General features: G+C 40.6%; 1 protein-coding gene across 1 annotated transcript in view; it reads right to left on the reverse strand.

The window, feature by feature from the left end:
• Positions 1–17999, reverse strand: part of LOC142200098 (fibrocystin-L-like) — a 134758-nt gene that overhangs the window by 23022 nt on the left and 93737 nt on the right. The window contains exons 51-62 of the mRNA XM_075270162.1: positions 17340–17491; positions 17067–17226; positions 16394–16553; positions 14490–14578; positions 12956–13110; positions 12741–12870; positions 12537–12655; positions 12160–12289; positions 10258–10431; positions 9950–10053; positions 9572–9698; positions 8192–8283 (exon numbers count right to left, since the gene is read on the reverse strand). Coding sequence (XP_075126263.1) covers positions 8192–8283; positions 9572–9698; positions 9950–10053; positions 10258–10431; positions 12160–12289; positions 12537–12655; positions 12741–12870; positions 12956–13110; positions 14490–14578; positions 16394–16553; positions 17067–17226; positions 17340–17491 — 1592 coding nt within the window. The remainder of the gene's footprint in view (positions 1–8191; positions 8284–9571; positions 9699–9949; positions 10054–10257; positions 10432–12159; positions 12290–12536; positions 12656–12740; positions 12871–12955; positions 13111–14489; positions 14579–16393; positions 16554–17066; positions 17227–17339; positions 17492–17999) is intronic.

The raw sequence follows: 17999 nt of genomic DNA on the forward strand, positions 1-17999 counted from the left end.
GTGACATCACTGTGTGTATTATCCCTGTACTGTGACATCACTGTGTGTATTATCCCTGCACTGTGACATCACTGTGTGCATTATCCCTGTACTGTGACATCACTGTGTGTATTATCCCTGTACTGTGACATCACTGTGTGTATTATCTCTGTACTGTGACATCACTGTGTGTATTATCTCTGTACTGTGACATCACTGTGTGTATTATCCCTGTACTGTGACATCACTGTGTGTATTATCCTGTACTGTGAAATCACTGTGTGTATTATCCCTGTACTGTGACATCACTGTGTGTATTATCCCTGTACTGTGACATCACTGTGTGTATTATCCCTGTATTGTGACATCACTGTGTGTATTATCCCTGTACTGTGACATCACTGTGTGTATTATCCCTGTACTGTGACATCACTGTGTGTATTATCCCTGTACTGTGACATCACTGTGTGTATTATCCCTGTACTGTGACATCACTGTGTGTATTATCCCTGTACTGTGGCATCACTGTGTGTATTATCCTGTACTGTGACATCACTGTGTGTATTATCCTGTACTGTGACATCACTGTGTGTATTATCCCTGTACTGTGACATCACTGTGTGTATTATCCTGTACTGTGACATCACTATGTGTATTATCTCTGTACTGTGACATCACTGTGTATTATCCATGTACCGTGACATCCCTGTGTGTATTATCCCTGTACTGTGACATCACTGTGTATTATCCCTGTACCGTGACATCACTGTGTGTATTATCCCTGTACTGTGACATCACTATGTGTATTATCTCTGTACCGTGACATCACTGTGTGTATTATCTCTGTACTGTGACATCACTGTGTGCATTATCCTGTACTGTGACATCACTGTGTGTATTATCCCTGTACTGTGACATCACTGTGTATTATCCCTATACTGTGACATCACTGTGTGTATTATCCCTGTACTGCCACATCACTGTGTGTATTATCCTGTACTGCGACATCACTGTGTGTATTATCCCTGTACTGTGACATCACTGTGTGCATTATCTCTGTACTGTGACATCACTGTGTATTATCCCTGTACTGTGACATCACTGTGTGTATTATCCCTGTACTGTGACATCGCTGTGTGTATTATCCCTGTACTGTGACATCACTGTGTGTATTATCCCTGCACTGTGACATCACTGTGTGTATTATCCCTGTACTGTGACATCACTGTGTGTATTATCCCTGTACTGTGACATCACTGTGTGTATTATCCCTGTACTGTGACATCACTGTGTGTATTATCCCTGTACTGTGACATCACTGTATGTATTATCCCTGTACTGTGACATCACTGTGTGTATTATCCCTGTACTGTGACATCACTGTGTGTATTATCTCTGTACTGTGACATCACTGTGTGTATTATCTCTGTACTGTGACATCACTGTGTATATTATCTCGGTACTGTGACATCACTGTGTGTATTATCTCTGTACTGTGACATCACTGTGTGTATTATCCCTGTACTGTGACATCACTGTGTGTATTATCCTGTACTGTGACATCACTGTGTGTATTATCCCTGTACTGTGACATCACTGTGTATTATCCTATACTGTGACATCACTGTGTGTATTATCCTGTACTGTGACATCACTGTGTGTATTATCTCTCTACTGTGACATCACTGTGTGTATTATCTCTGTACTGTGACATCACTGTGTGTATTATCTCTGTACTGTGACATCACTGTGTGCATTATCCCTGTACTGTGACATCACTGTGTGTATTATCCATGTACCGTGACATCACTGTGTGTATTATCTCTGTACTGTGACATCACTGTGTGCATTATCCCTGTACTGTGACATCACTGTGTGTATTATCCCTGTACCGTGACATCACTGTGTGTATTATCCCTGTACCGTGACATCACTGTGTGTATTATCTCTGTACCGTGACATCACTGTGTGTATTATCTCTGTACTGTGACATCACTGTGTGCATTATCCTGTACTGTGACATCACTGTGTGTATTATCCCTGTACTGTGACATCACTGTGTATTATCCCTATACTGTGACATCACTGTGTGTATTATCCCTGTACTGCCACATCACTGTGTGTATTATCCTGTACTGCGACATCACTGTGTGTATTATCCCTGTACTGTGAAATCACTGTGTGTAATATCTCTGTACTGTGACATCACTGTGTGTATTATCCCTGTACTGTGACATCACTGTGTGTATTATCCCTGTACTGTGACATCGCTGTGTGTATTATCCCTGTACTGTGACATCACTGTGTGTATTATCCCTGCACTGTGACATCACTGTGTGTATTATCCCTGTACTGTGACATCACTGTGTGTATTATCCCTGTACTGTGACATCACTGTGTGTATTATCCCTGTACTGTGACATCACTGTGTGTATTATCCCTGTACTGTGACATCACTGTGTGTATTATCCCTGTACTGTGACATCACTGTGTGTATTATCCCTGTACTGTGACATCACTGTGTGGATTATCTCTGTACTGTGACATCACTGTGTGTATTATCCCTGTACTGTGACATCACTGTGTGTATTATCTCTGTACTGTGACATCACTGTGTGTATTATCTCTGTACTGTGACATCACTGTGTGTATTATCTCGGTACTGTGACATCACTGTGTGTATTATCTCTGTACTGTGACATCACTGTGTGTATTATCCCTGTACTGTGACATCACTGTGTGTATTATCTCTGTACTGTGACATCACTGTGTGCATTATCCCTGTACTGTGACATCACTGTGTGTATTATCCCTGTACTGTGACATCACTGTGTGTATTATCCCTGCACTGTGACATCACTGTGTGTATTATCCCTGTACTGTGACATCACTGTGTGTATTATCCCTGTACTGTGACATCGCTGTGTATTATCCCTGTACTGTGACATCACTGTGTGTATTATCCCTGCACTGTGACATCACTGTGTGTATTATCCCTGTACTGTGACATCACTGTGTGTATTATCCCTGTACTGTGACATCACAGTGTGTATTATCCCTGTACTGTGACATCACTGTGTGTATTATCCCTGTACTGTGACATCACTGTGTGTATTATCCCTGTACTGTGACATCACTGTGTGTATTATCTCTGTACTGTGACATCACTGTGTGTATTATCCCTGTACTGTGACATCACTGTGTGTATTATCTCTGTACTGTGACATCACTGTGTGTATTATCTCTGTACTGTGACATCACTGTGTGTATTATCTCGGTACTGTGACATCACTGTGTGTATTATCTCTGTACTGTGACATCACTGTGTGTATTATCTCTGTACTGTGACATCACTGTGTGTATTATCCTGTACTGTGACATCACTGTGTGTATTATCCCTGTACTGTGACATCACTGTGTATTATCCTATACTGTGACATCACTGTGTGTATTATCCTGTACTGTGACATCACTGTGTGTATTATCTCTCTACTGTGACATCACTGTGTGTATTATCTCTGTACTGTGACATCACTGTGTGTATTATCTCTGTACTGTGACATCACTGTGTGCATTATCCCTGTACTGTGACATCACTGTGTGTATTATCCCTGTACTGTGACATCACTGTGTGTATTATCCCTGCACTGTGACATCACTGTGTGCATTATCCCTGTACTGTGACATCACTGTGTGTATTATCCCTGTACTGTGACATCACTGTGTGTATTATCTCTGTACTGTGACATCACTGTGTGTATTATCTCTGTACTGTGACATCACTGTGTGTATTATCCCTGTACTGTGACATCACTGTGTGTATTATCCTGTACTGTGAAATCACTGTGTGTATTATCCCTGTACTGTGACATCACTGTGTGTATTATCCCTGTATTGTGACATCACTGTGTGTATTATCCCTGTACTGTGACATCACTGTGTGTATTATCCCTGTACTGTGACATCACTGTGTGTATTATCCCTGTACTGTGACATCACTGTGTGTATTATCCTGTACTGTGAAATCACTGTGTGTATTATCCCTGTACTGTGACATCACTGTGTGTATTATCCCTGTATTGTGACATCACTGTGTGTATTATCCCTGTACTGTGACATCACTGTGTGTATTATCCCTGTACTGTGACATCACTGTGTGTATTATCCCTGTACTGTGACATCACTGTGTGTATTATCCCTGTACTGTGACATCACTGTGTGTATTATCCCTGTACTGTGGCATCACTGTATGTATTATCCTGTACTGTGACATCACTGTGTGTATTATCCTGTACTGTGACATCACTGTGTGTATTATCCCTGTACTGTGACATCACTGTGTGTATTATCCTGTACTGTGACATCACTATGTGTATTATCTCTGTACTGTGACATCACTGTGTATTATCCATGTACCGTGACATCCCTGTGTGTATTATCCCTGTACTGTGACATCACTGTGTATTATCCCTGTACCGTGACATCACTGTGTGTATTATCCCTGTACTGTGACATCACTATGTGTATTATCTCTGTACCGTGACATCACTGTGTGTATTATCTCTGTACTGTGACATCACTGTGTGCATTATCCTGTACTGTGACATCACTGTGTGTATTATCCCTGTACTGTGACATCACTGTGTATTATCCCTATACTGTGACATCACTGTGTGTATTATCTCTGTACTGCCACATCACTGTGTGTATTATCCTGTACTGCGACATCACTGTGTGTATTATCCCTGTACTGTGACATCACTTTGTGTATTATCTCTGTACTGTGACATCGCTGTGTGTATTATCCCTGCACTGTGACATCACTGTGTGTATTATCCCTGTACTGTGACATCACTGTGTGTATTATCTCTGTACTGTGACATCGCTGTGTGTATTATCCCTGCACTGTGACATCGCTGTGTGTATTATCCCTGCACTGTGACATCACTGTGTGTATTATCCCTGTACTGTGACATCACTATGTGTATTATCTCTGTACTGTGACATCACTGTGTATTATCCATGTACCGTGACATCCCTGTGTGTATTATCCCTGTACTGTGACATCACTGTGTATTATCCCTGTACCGTGACATCACTGTGTGTATTATCCCTGTACTGTGACATCACTATGTGTATTATCTCTGTACCGTGACATCACTGTGTGTATTATCTCTGTACTGTGACATCACTGTGTGCATTATCCTGTACTGTGACATCACTGTGTGTATTATCCCTGTACTGTGACATCACTGTGTATTATCCCTATACTGTGACATCACTGTGTGTATTATCTCTGTACTGCCACATCACTGTGTGTATTATCCTGTACTGCGACATCACTGTGTGTATTATCCCTGTACTGTGACATCACTTTGTGTATTATCTCTGTACTGTGACATCGCTGTGTGTATTATCCCTGCACTGTGACATCACTGTGTGTATTATCCCTGTACTGTGACATCACTGTGTGTATTATCCCTGTACTGTGACATCACTGTGTGTATTATCTCTGTACTGTGACATCACTGTGTGTATTATCCCTGTACAGTGACATCACTGTGTGTATTATCCCTGTATTGTGACATCACTGTGTGTATTATCTCTGTACTGTGACATCACTGTGTGTATTATCCCTGTACTGTGACATCACTGTGTGTATTATCCCTGCACTGTGACATCACTGTGTGCATTATCCCTGTACTGTGACATCACTGTGTGTATTATCTCTGTACTGTGACATCACTGTGTGTATTATCTCTGTACTGTGACATCACTGTGTGTATTATCCCTGTACTGTGACATCACTGTGTGTATTATCCCTGTACTGTGACATCACTGTGTGTATTATCCTGTACTGTGACATCACTGTGTGTATTATCTCTCTACTGTGACATCACTGTGTGTATTATCTCTGTACTGTGACATCACTGTGTGTATTATCTCGGTACTGTGACATCACTGTGTGTATTATCTCTGTACTGTGACATCACTGTGTGTATTATCTCTGTACTGTGACATCACTGTGTGTATTATCCCTGTACTGTGACATCACTGTGTGTATTATCCCTGTACTGTGACATCACTGTGTGTATTATCCCTGTACAGTGACATCACTGTGTGTATTATCCCTGTACTGTGACATCACTGTGTGTATTATCCTGTACTGTGACATCACTGTGTGTATTATCCCTGCACTGTGACATCACTGTGTGCATTATCCCTGTACTGTGACATCACTGTGTGTATTATCCCTGCACTGTGACATCACTGTGTGTATTATCCTGTACTGTGACATCACTGTGTGTATTATCTCTGTACTGTGACATCACTGTGTGTATTATCCCTGTACTGTGACATCACTGTGTGTATTATCTCTGTACTGTGACATCACTGTGTGCATTATCCCTGTACTGTGACATCACTGTGTGTATTATCCTGTACTGTGACATCACTGTGTGTATTATCCCTGTACTGTGACATCACTGTGTGTATTATCCTGTACTATGACATCACTGTGTGTATTATCCTGTACTGTGACATCACTGTGTGTATTATCCTGTACTGTGACATCACTGTGTGTATTATCCTGTACTGTGACATCACTGTGTGTATTATCTCTGTACTGTGACATCACTGTGTGTTATCCTGTACTGTGACATCACTGTGTGTATTATCTCTGTACTGTGACATCACTGTGTGTATTATCTCTGTACTGTGACATCACTGTGTGTATTATCTCTGTACTGTGACATCACTGTGTGTATTATCTCTGTACTGTGACATCACTGTGTGTATTATCTCTGTACTGTGACATCACTGTGTGTATTATCTCTGTACTGTGACATCACTGTGTGTATTATCCCTGTACTGTGACATCACTGTGTGTATTATCCCCGTACTTTGACATCACTGTGTGTATTATGTCTGTACTGTGACATCACTGTGTGTATTATCCCTGTACTATGACATCACTGTGTGTATTATCTCTGTACTGTGACATCACTGTGTGTATTATCTCTGTACTGTGACATCACTGTGTGTATTATGTCTGTACTGTGACATCACTGTGTGTATTATCCTGTACTGTGACATCACTGTGTGTATTATCCTGTACTGTGACATCACTGTGTGTATTATCCCTGTACTGTGACATCACTGTGTGTATTATCTCTGTACTGTGACATCACTGTGTGTATTATCCCTGTACTGTGACATCACTGTGTGTATTATCCTGTACTGTGACATCACTGTGTGTATTATCCCTGTACTGTGACATCACTGTGTGTATTATCCTGTACTGTGACATCACTGTGTGTATTATCCTGTACTGTGACATCACTGTGTGTATTATCCTGTACTGTGACATCACTGTGTGTATTATCCTGTACTGTGACATCACTGTGTGTATTATCTCTGTACTGTGACATCACTGTGTGTTATCCTGTACTGTGACATCACTGTGTGTATTATCTCTGTACTGTGACATCACTGTGTGTATTATCTCTGTACTGTGACATCACTGTGTGTATTATCTCTGTACTGTGACATCACTATGTGTATTATCTCTGTACTGTGACATCACTGTGTGTATTATCTCTGTACTGTGACATCACTGTGTGTATTATCTCTGTACTGTGACATCACTGTGTGTATTATCTCTGTACTGTGACATTACTGTGTATATTTTCCCTGTACTGTGACATTACTGTGTGTATTATCCCCGTACTTTGACATCACTGTGTGTATTATGTCTGTACTGTGACATCACTGTGTGTATTATCCCTGTACTGTGACATCACTGTGTGTATTATCTGTGTACTGTGACATCACTGTGTGTATTATCTCTGTACTGTGACATCACTGTGTGTATTATCTCTGTACTGTGACATCACTGTGTGTATTATCTCTGTACTGTGACATCACTGTGTGTATTATCCCTGTACTGTGACATCACTGTGTGTATTATCCCTGTACTGTGACATCACTGTGTGTATTATCCCTGTACTGTGACATCACTGTGTGTATTATCCCTGTACTGTGACATCACTGTGTGTATTATCTCTGTACTGTGACATCACTGTGTGTATTATCCCTGTACTGTGACATCACTGAAAATTGAATCTTCCACCAAAGATACATTTATTAATACAGAATCATCAACATAAAACAGCACAATGATAAAGCTCATCTAGTAAAATAAACCACTAACCTCTATTCCTGCATTTTCGCTAGGACCAGACCAAACGGTAAAGGCTACAAGATTTCCACTCACATTTACACGTTCTCCCCAAACTCTGATTCCTACAAATTTAGACATAATTTGCTTCACACTCTTACTAATTCAGCAATAAATTGGTTTTCCATCTGGGTCAGTTATACTCTATCAGTAGAATTTGGCAAAACTTGCAGAATTTTGGGGGCCCAAACACTCAGCTTTCTACTGATCAGGAGAATGGGGAGGTTTATACAGCACTTGGTTTGAAATGAATGTATAAAAGTACCCCATTCTCCTGAACAAAGGGGATCTAAGTTGTTGGACCCCACCAATTTGCAAGTTATGCCCTATCCAGGGGATTTGCCCAGATAGGAAAACCCCTTTAAAGAGAAGACAAAACAAATTGGAGGGATAGAGCTGTCCAAGACATAATAACATTATATTAGAAAAATGTATTATCAGATTTAAAGGGAGTCTCAAACACGAACCCAAGATATCAACCCAGCCCAACAGATTTTTTTGTTTTTATTTCTCTGGAGTCTGTGTCTTTATTTTACTATTTCTCCATGAGCCCCAATGCACACTTTACAGCCACCATATACTCTATGCATGGATATACATTCTATAGAACCTGATATGGAGCCCTGGAGAGAGCCAAGCCAAGATTAGTCCCATCACTTTTTTATTGAGTGTTAAAGGGTTATCCAACCTCCAAAGATTCTCAGCAAATAAATATACAGTAGTGCTAAACACTCGCTATCCCTTTGTGCTGCCTCTGCTTGGCTTTATTTTACTTGCAGAACCTTGTATCATTATTATTAACATGCAATAAATTTGTGCATCTGCTGGAACTCACTCTCTGTGTTTGCTGCTCATAGAAGGGAGAGGAAGTGACCTTGCAAACGAAACATCACAGCAGCCTGTTACCTCAGTTGCATTTATTTATTACTTGTAATATCATTGCAGGGGAGAGTAGAGAAGGGAGCGGTGCTCAGAGTGAGAGTAGGCAGATGAATCATGGGAAATGTAGTTTGTTCACAGATTGACTGCATGTAAATAACAGGGATACAAGGAGGAGCAAGTAAAATAAAGCCAAACAAAGGGTGCACAAGGGAACAGTGAGGATTTAGCACTGCTGTGAATATATATACAGATCATTTTTGGAAGCTGGATAACCCCCTTAAGCACCTGTTTTTTTGTTCATAAGCACTGTATTATTAGCATACAAAGCAGGAGCAAACAGGCACAAAGGCCATGGAATGGAGGTAGGTTTTCCTACCTGGTTGGCATTATCCAGCCCCATAAGGGCACCCTATATTGATCCCTGCTATAGGCTCACTTTTCGCTATGTATGCCCCTACAGATTTGACTTACCTTCTCCTACAGTAAAGAAAATAACGTTGTTCTCAATACTGAGTCCATTTGTATAAAACACACCAATAGCCGGGGAGAATCCATTGTGGAAGGCGCAGCCCTTAACATAGGATTCATTTGATAATACCTTTAAAGAACAAAATATGTATTTGTTAAGGGAAATCAATTTTTTGGATATATTTTTACAGTAGTTTCATTTGATTTTTCCCATTCCCTTGTAAAATTGGTGCAATTATGAGCACAGTAAAATTCTTCTCGAGTATTCAGAACATGATAATGGAACTCTGTCTCTAAACCATAATGGAAGTTACATGCTGAATAATAAATATTAAAATAAATAAAAACTTGAAGTATAATGAACAAATTCATAGAAAATACCTCTCCAAGGTTGAGGAAAGCCAATGAGTAGCGCGGGTCTGTGGGGTCTGTGTAACCTTTCTGCCCAGAGTGGTAAAATTCCACGTTTTCAATTCTTGCATTACCTTTAAAGAAACAGTCATTCAATAATGAGTAATGGCGTCTATACACATGTCCAGCCCTCCAGTCTCTTTTGCAGAACAATAATACCAGAGGAATCGGGAGACAAATCTAATCCTATAGTTTTTATGGGGTCAGTGCTTAGTTTGGCAGAACGAGAAATGCCACATTATTACATAGGTAACTTACATTAGTAAATTCTGTATTACCTCGATATTCTATATTCTTGATGGAAAATGTGCTGACGAGAACTCGGGCTCCAAATGACTCGCTGTACCAACCAGGATAGTCTTGACCAATGATCTTAATGTTCCTACTAAGTAAAGCCACGTCAGCTGCCAGGGTGTAAGTCAGGGTTGTGTTTGGTACTTGATAGGTGTAAGCTGGAAGAAAAATAGGATTAATAAATCTCAAGTAATATAACACTAGCCTCTGCCCGCGACTTCGTCTGCAAGTTGTTCGAGTGGATGATCCACCTATATTCAGCAAATCGCTGCCGTCGATGGTTTGCCTGCTCCGGCGTTTTGGCAGCTCTTAAGCTGTACAGCTGCTGAACTTGTTCCTTGCACCGTGCCTGTGATTGTTCCATGCCTGTGATGGGAGTTTGCCCATGTCAGCTGTCTGCACTGCCTGCAGCAGATCAGATAATATACAAATGCATGTAGACAATCCACTGAGGGTTAGTGTGTGTTTACACAGAGATAAGAGACCTGGGACCTGAGATAAGGCTGCTGCAGGAGCAGTGTAATATAGTATGTGAATATAAATTCATAACAGTCGTGAAGCCATGTCATTTACCAGGATAAAAAGTAGCCTATGTTTTAATCGAGGTTACAAACTATCTGTGTGTTGAATTTCATTCAAATCCATTCAGCCACTTTTGTGTGATTGAGGAACAAACATCCAAACTTTATAATAGTAGGATATTAGTAGGATAGGATGTTTTGTAGCCTATGTTTTAATCGAGGTTACAAACTATCTGTGTGTCGAATTTCATTTCCGTTCAGCCACTTTTGCATGATTGAGGAACAAACATCCAAACACACTTATAATATTAGTAGGATAGGATAGTAGGATAGGATAATATTAGTAGGATTTAGGTCTTTAAGCAATTGTTTGTAACTATGTCTTAGGATTTGAGGAAGATGTTCATTTGGACTAAACATCAAAGACATTCAATTCTAATTCCTCAATATACCAGAGTTGACCACACTTCCAAAACTTTACCTATTATGGCAATTAGAGGATTTTTTTGGAAATAAAAAATTCTTTGGAATTTTAAGGTAGATGACCCAGGATACCCCTATGAAATGAGAGAGAACTGAAGTACCTTTCATGGCTATTAGACACAGAGTGCTGTCTGTTCTGAAACATTACAGATTGGATGATTAGGGAGAGTTCCAGGGTTGGACCACCAGCATTCGGATACTGATGGCCTGTGCTAAGAATAGGTCATCAATATTAAAGTTCTGGAAAAATACCTTTAATGGTATTGTATGGCCAAAACAAGTTATGATCTGTCCACAGATTGACGATTGGTGGGAGTCTGGCCCACACAGATCCTGAGAACAGGGGTCCCATCTTACCCATTTGAATGAAGCAGCAAGTTTTACATATGCCTTATCACTCCATTCATTCACTATGGAGCTGCTGGAGACAGCTCAGTGCTCATCAATCTCAGTCAGTCTCCTAGAGAATGAATGGAGCGGTAATACACATATGGGACTTGCCAAACCAGTCCCTCAGAGGAGACCGGTCCTAGTTCATGAGATTATTGGGAGATTTTTGTGCTCCCACGTATAAACAAGTTCTGACCTACTGTATGACCTATTCTATAAAAAAAATAATAACTTGTTTTGGTGTGCCAACTCTAATGTCCTGTGAGATCATTTTTAGCTGATATAAATCATAGATAGCTGGAGACTGGGCAATGATACGGGGATCTATTTTAATTGACATATCTCAAGTATGGAATGAATTGTCCACCCAATATGGGTCAATTGTCTCACAGAGTTTTTGCTTTTTTTGCCACTGAAATTAACCCATTCATAGATGATCCAAACCCAGAACAACATTAAATATTTACTCATGGTGTTTACTGTGTCACTTACCGGAGTGGTTGTAGCTGAGGGAAGCATTTAGAGTGAGGGTCTTCCGGTCAGAAGAAACAGTAACAATACTTCTGGCTTCTGTTTGCCAGGCATTATAACTGGTAGTCGTGATCACAATGTCTTCTCCCACCTTGTAAAGGAAAATGTAGCAAAATTTAAAGTATAAGAAGCAATTTAAGAGTCCTTCATACAATGGAAATCGCATATTAAAGCCTGATGTTCTTCTAGTGGAAAAAGTTCTCCTGAACTTCTGGAAGGGTAAGAGGGCAACCAATCCAACCCCAGCTATTATATTCAGAACTTGGGTAACTCTTCCCATTTTCCTTTTGCCCCAGTATTTCTGCTACTCAGAGTGGACCATGAAAGATGAAACTTACCTTCCAGTCTACTGGATCTGTGAGGGTGATGGATCGGGATCCGGCTAATACTGTGTTTGCCAGCTTTGTCCTATACACAGAGCGAGGAAGTCCATGTAGATCTAGCTGACCGAACACTCCTACACAGAAAAGGTGAGGGAATCCGTGTTTAAATGTATAATGTCCATGTTGTCTTCAAACGTTCACAATTTTATCCTAATTTACCTAAAACCTTTGAGCCTTGGTTTGGCCCATTTGGCAATGGAAACTCTGGGGTTGAATGATTTCCTCTCAGTATAATATGTAATTCTCCTTGGAATGGATCATCTTCTGTTCCTCCTATCAATCTCCCACCCTACTCATAATAAGCAGAAAACAGAGAGATCAGATAGAGTCAAAAGTAAAATTGTGACCAGATATCATTGTATCACGTCCCTCACCTGGATGGAAATGTATGTAGCATTGAGTACAGTTCTTCTGTAGCTGGACGCACCCGGGGCTGTGGAGTTGTTGGTGAGATTTCTCAGCTCCAGGACACCATAGATGATAAGTTTATGCAGAGAAGGGATTTCTACGTCAGCTACAACCCACTTGCCTGGGATGATACAACAGAAAACGGGGTCATAAATTATTTTTTTATTTTTTTTAACCATTGATCCACATTGCTTCAAGTATCTCTAGATTTCATGCCAGACAACATCTTCATTACTACTACTACTTGCAAGCTCCTGACCTTCCTCCCAATGAACTACTGCAGTACAACCAGCAACCAAACATCTATTATGTAGATGCAGTAAGGTAATAAGCTATTATTGTGGAACAACCCTTTTAATGGAATAACTAAAGTGTCAAACTGCATCTTCACATATTGAGGATAGCATGTATAATCAATCTAATCCATGCAACTTTTTGGATCTGAAAACAATGAGGGATCGAACCTTGCTAGTCGAGAGCAATGGCACAATGATATGGGATCAAAGGAAAGGTTATTCACCACACATGGCTAAATAGCAAACTCAGTCCACCCATTATAATATATGACATGTGGGGTTGAGCCGATTTTGACTTTTCAGGATAGATTTTGAAATCCGATTTCCGATCATTTTTCATTCGAACCCGATCCCAATTCTGATCTCAATGCAAGTCAATGGGATTTTTTTACTAATCGGAGATCGGATTTTAAAAACAATCCTATTCACTACACAGCCTGGAAGCTAACAAGTGAACACTTTAATTGTTAGAATCCACACTGTGTAGTGATTTTTTAAATCAGTAAGTAGTCAGAGGATTTTTATTCTTTAATACTCTGGCTACTTAGTCTCCCCTGGTGTCCACTTACCTGCAGAGATGGCTGGTCCGGTGCCCGGTGTTCTCGTTCTTCTTCGCCTCGCTGCCCCCTGCCTCCAAGGTTAGGAGAGTGTGGGCGGGTTAGGAGAGTGTGGGCGGGTACTGGGATGGGAGACGTCACGTTTCCCCGCCCTGTACCCACCCACACTCTCCTAAGCCACAAGCCCCACCTTCTTCCTAGCTCTTTAACACTAACCTGGGAGGTGGGGGCAGCGAGGTGAAGAAGAACGAGAACACCGGGCACCAGACCAGCCATCTCTGCAGGTAAGTAGCTACTACAGATGTTAGCTAGTCTCCTATTAGAATGAATGGACGCAGCCGGCGCGCAGGGGGTTAAGGCTGTGTGCCAGCACTTCCATTCATTCCTATGGAACTGCCGCAGAGCCTTCACACTGAGTATACACTCTGCTCAGAATGAGCGGAGCATATACTCAGTGTGAAGGCTAACATTGTTATCTTTTCCCACAATGCATGGCCAGTAGCAAAGCATTGTGGGAAATAATCAACGATCTCGATCCCACCTAAAAAGAACACGATCGCTCAACCCTAATGACATGTAATAGAACTAATTATAAAGAAAACACTGAAATATATAAAACATCTTTTTTAATAAGACACATTTGTTACCTGCTGGGATGACAACACTGGATCCTTCTTTTGGTACGGTATTATTGTTTTCTTTTGATGATTCCCAAAAGGAACGACTGGACCATAAACTGGAAAGACAAGATGAATTTTCTTATAGATTATCTCTTCCTTGACTGAAGAGGCCAAGCATAGAGAGCATATCCCTACAGCAGGGAAATATCACCCTGGCACTCTCATAAAAGGACTATCTGAAGACTCTTGAGCCTTTTGACTTTTGAGCTGGTTCCCCTTACCTTATTTATTAATGTGGACTTCACTGTGAAGAAGAATCCCTGATATGACCGTAGGGGTCTGACCTGTCCTAACCCTGAAAATCAAGGGACTACAGTGCCAGTTATACTTAAAGGGAGTGAATCACCAGAACCCAGCTTATCAACCTGGCCTCGAATATAGATAGGTCAGGATCACATGAATCGAATGATGCTTTTCTCTTGTGCCTCTGTCGCTGATATATCGCCATATCTTTCAATATGCAAATAAGATATTTGGAGCAATGAGGACAATCTTGGTAGGCTTAGTTCACACGTAAATTACGTGTGGCTTATTTTGGCACCGGAAAAAGACGCTTCCTAATTAGGAAGCGTTTTTTGGACCTTGGCCCGCTTTTTGTGGAGCGTTTTTTTGTAAAAACCGCTTCCAACAAGGGCAGGTGGTTTTCCCATCCCTTAAAAGAGAACAGGCCGCAAAAAACCTGTTGCGTTTTTTACCGTGCATTTTATTTTTACGCACGTTTTGCGCTTCCTATTCTTTTCTATTGCTTTCTTCAGGCGGAAAACGCCTGAAAAAAGGTCATGTCGCTTCTTTTTTCGCCTAATGTAAAAAAACGCTAGCGAAAAAAAAAAGCAAGCCCTCTACATAGACTATCATTGTATGGAGGCAGATTATGATGTGGATTCCGCTGTCAAAATCCGCCTCCATGTCCCCGTGTGAACTAGCCCTTACTCCAAAGGGCTCATTTGCATTAAAAAAACAAACAAAAATAAAACAAAAAACAGCAATACCGAGGCAACTGCTTCACAAGGAGAAAATACTGTTCAATTCAGGTGATTCTAATCTATTTATCTGCAGGGCTGGGTTCATACACCGGGTTCTAGTTACAGACTCCCTTTAAATGGGGCTAAGATGCAATTCCTCATCTTAGTGGGTTGGCCAAGTTGCTCAGGATTCATTCTCAGAACCTTACTGATTCCAGATGGCCATCGAGGTCATATCAATTCTGAGAAGAAGGGGGTGCTGTACTGGTTTTTCTTGAATGAAGCGGTGCTGTAGGTTCCCTGTTCAGTGGGTAGTCAGGTACTGCTGTATAGGAAACACTGAAGGGGCTACATCACTGAATAAGCCCTGCCCTCATTCTCAATAGGAGTGCCAGAGGTTGGATCCACACCAATGATAAAGTGACGGCATATCCTAGTGATTTCTAATGACCTATCATTTAATGAGATGGGACTACCCATTTTAGGGTAAGTTCACACAGGGTTTTTTGGTCTGTAACCTGATTTGGAGGCCACCTCGGGATCCGGACCAAAAAAACAGGTAGCCACAACTAAATGCTGGTGCACTGCATCGGTATCCAGCTGTGCACTCTGCTCCAGATCAGGCCCAATGAATGGGCCTAGTCGGGAGGAGGGAGTGTCTTATGGCCGAATCGTGAGGCGACTCCACCTGAAGAATGAGCACCTTGCTTCAATGGCAGCCGTCTTTTTGGTCAGGATTTAAAGGTGGATACGGCCTCAAAATCCTGACCAAAAAAACCCAGTGTGAACTTACCTTTAGAATCCCTTGACAATGATTTCATACTAGTTTAAAATTTAATTTGTCTACAGAAATTTTCTGATACAATGTGAGAATTACACATCTACAAGTTATCATCCAATCAGACTTACTCATGGGATGCCGGGTAAAGTGTGGGTGGGGTTGGGGGAGGGGGTGGGATACATTTCTTAAAATAGCATTGATAGACCACCAGGTTTACATCAATGTTTGTCATGGTTGTATCGAGGGTCCCGGCCACAGCTCGTCTCTGAACTTTGCGTTTTCCAGACACTAGGAGAAAAAAAAGTCTTATGAATAAAAAGAACTCTAAATACACATAAACAGGTTAATGTCATAGAATGACTGGTTTACCGGGATAGATTTGTACTTAAAATATTATAGATGCCGATCAGAATGAACTCCAGGACATTGATATACACCAGCCATCAGCCATGTATGGAGCAGATTTAACTCCTGAGCCTGCATATAGAAAGTCTTATTTAAAAGCATCTCCATATAGGACACTATAGTGAAGTCCTTGACCTTCACTGAAGTGAATAAGGTTAGGTCTATACAGTGATTTTGGCTGTGACCTCATTGAGGCAACAAAAATTACTTGGTGGCCCTGTGACTCCTTCACTAATGTTAGTGAATAGAGTTGCCTTGTGACCACTAGTGTGCCATGACTGCAATATTATAAAGTTTCCTGTATTTGCTTCTACTATTGATTTCTGAATTAAATGATTCTTTTTTTTTAGTACCTGAGCAATAGTGAGTACTAGGATCACACACACATGTACCTACCTAGATAGGTCAGGGTGGTTGTGGTATCATTGAAGTACCAGTCTCCATTGCTATTATTGCTCCAGCTCACCGGCTGTGTGGACGCATTGCGGGTATCAATTATTTGGAACTTGTCTGGACTCTCGGTAAAGTTGTGGGATATCAGCACATAGTCCTCGCTCTATATAGAATACAATCATATGGTAAAGTTATTGGAAATGGTAGTAATATAGAAATCTGACAGCAACACCAGTTATCTGGTCACACAGTTTGGAGTTGATGTCTTGACTTTACCTTAAATCCATAGAAGGTTCCTGTATAGGAAATATTTGTGATAGATTCAGCTCCATAGAAATACCAGTTGAAGGAATCTGCATTAGGTAACAAGGCCATCCATCCACTTGGGTGTGTCAGGCGTTGTACCAGGTAAGGTACATGGCTGGCACCTAAAAGTAAAAGTTACCTTGTGTTTAGAGAGAGTAAAGGAGAGCGAGTTTCATGGTCTATATTGAAAAAATATTTAAAAAGGAAATAAAAAAAAAATAATAATTCACCCCACCTTTCCTTAGATCAATAAAAAATTTAGAATTTTGGAAAGGTATTAAGACACAGTAAAAATTATATAAATTTAGTATTGCTGTGATAAGGCCAAGCCTAAGAATATAGTGAACATGTCATTTTTACTGCAGTGAAAGCCAAAATATCAAATCACGTAAGAAAATAATTGGAAAAAGGCAGCTTTTTTTCCAAGCATGCAAAAAATAAACACTCATTGGGCTCTATGAATGGAAAAAGAAGAAAGAAAGAAAGAAAGAAAGAAAGAAAGAAAGAAAGAAAGAAAGAAAGAAAGAAAGAAAGAAAGAAAGAAAGAAAGAAAGAAAGAAAGAGAAAGAAAAAGCACAAAACAATTTAAAGGGTGGACATTCCCTTTAAGCTTTTTCAACAGTAAATACA

Source organism: Leptodactylus fuscus, chromosome 4, assembly GCF_031893055.1.
Source record: "Leptodactylus fuscus isolate aLepFus1 chromosome 4, aLepFus1.hap2, whole genome shotgun sequence".
In the NCBI taxonomy this organism is placed as follows: Eukaryota; Metazoa; Chordata; class Amphibia; order Anura; family Leptodactylidae; genus Leptodactylus; species Leptodactylus fuscus.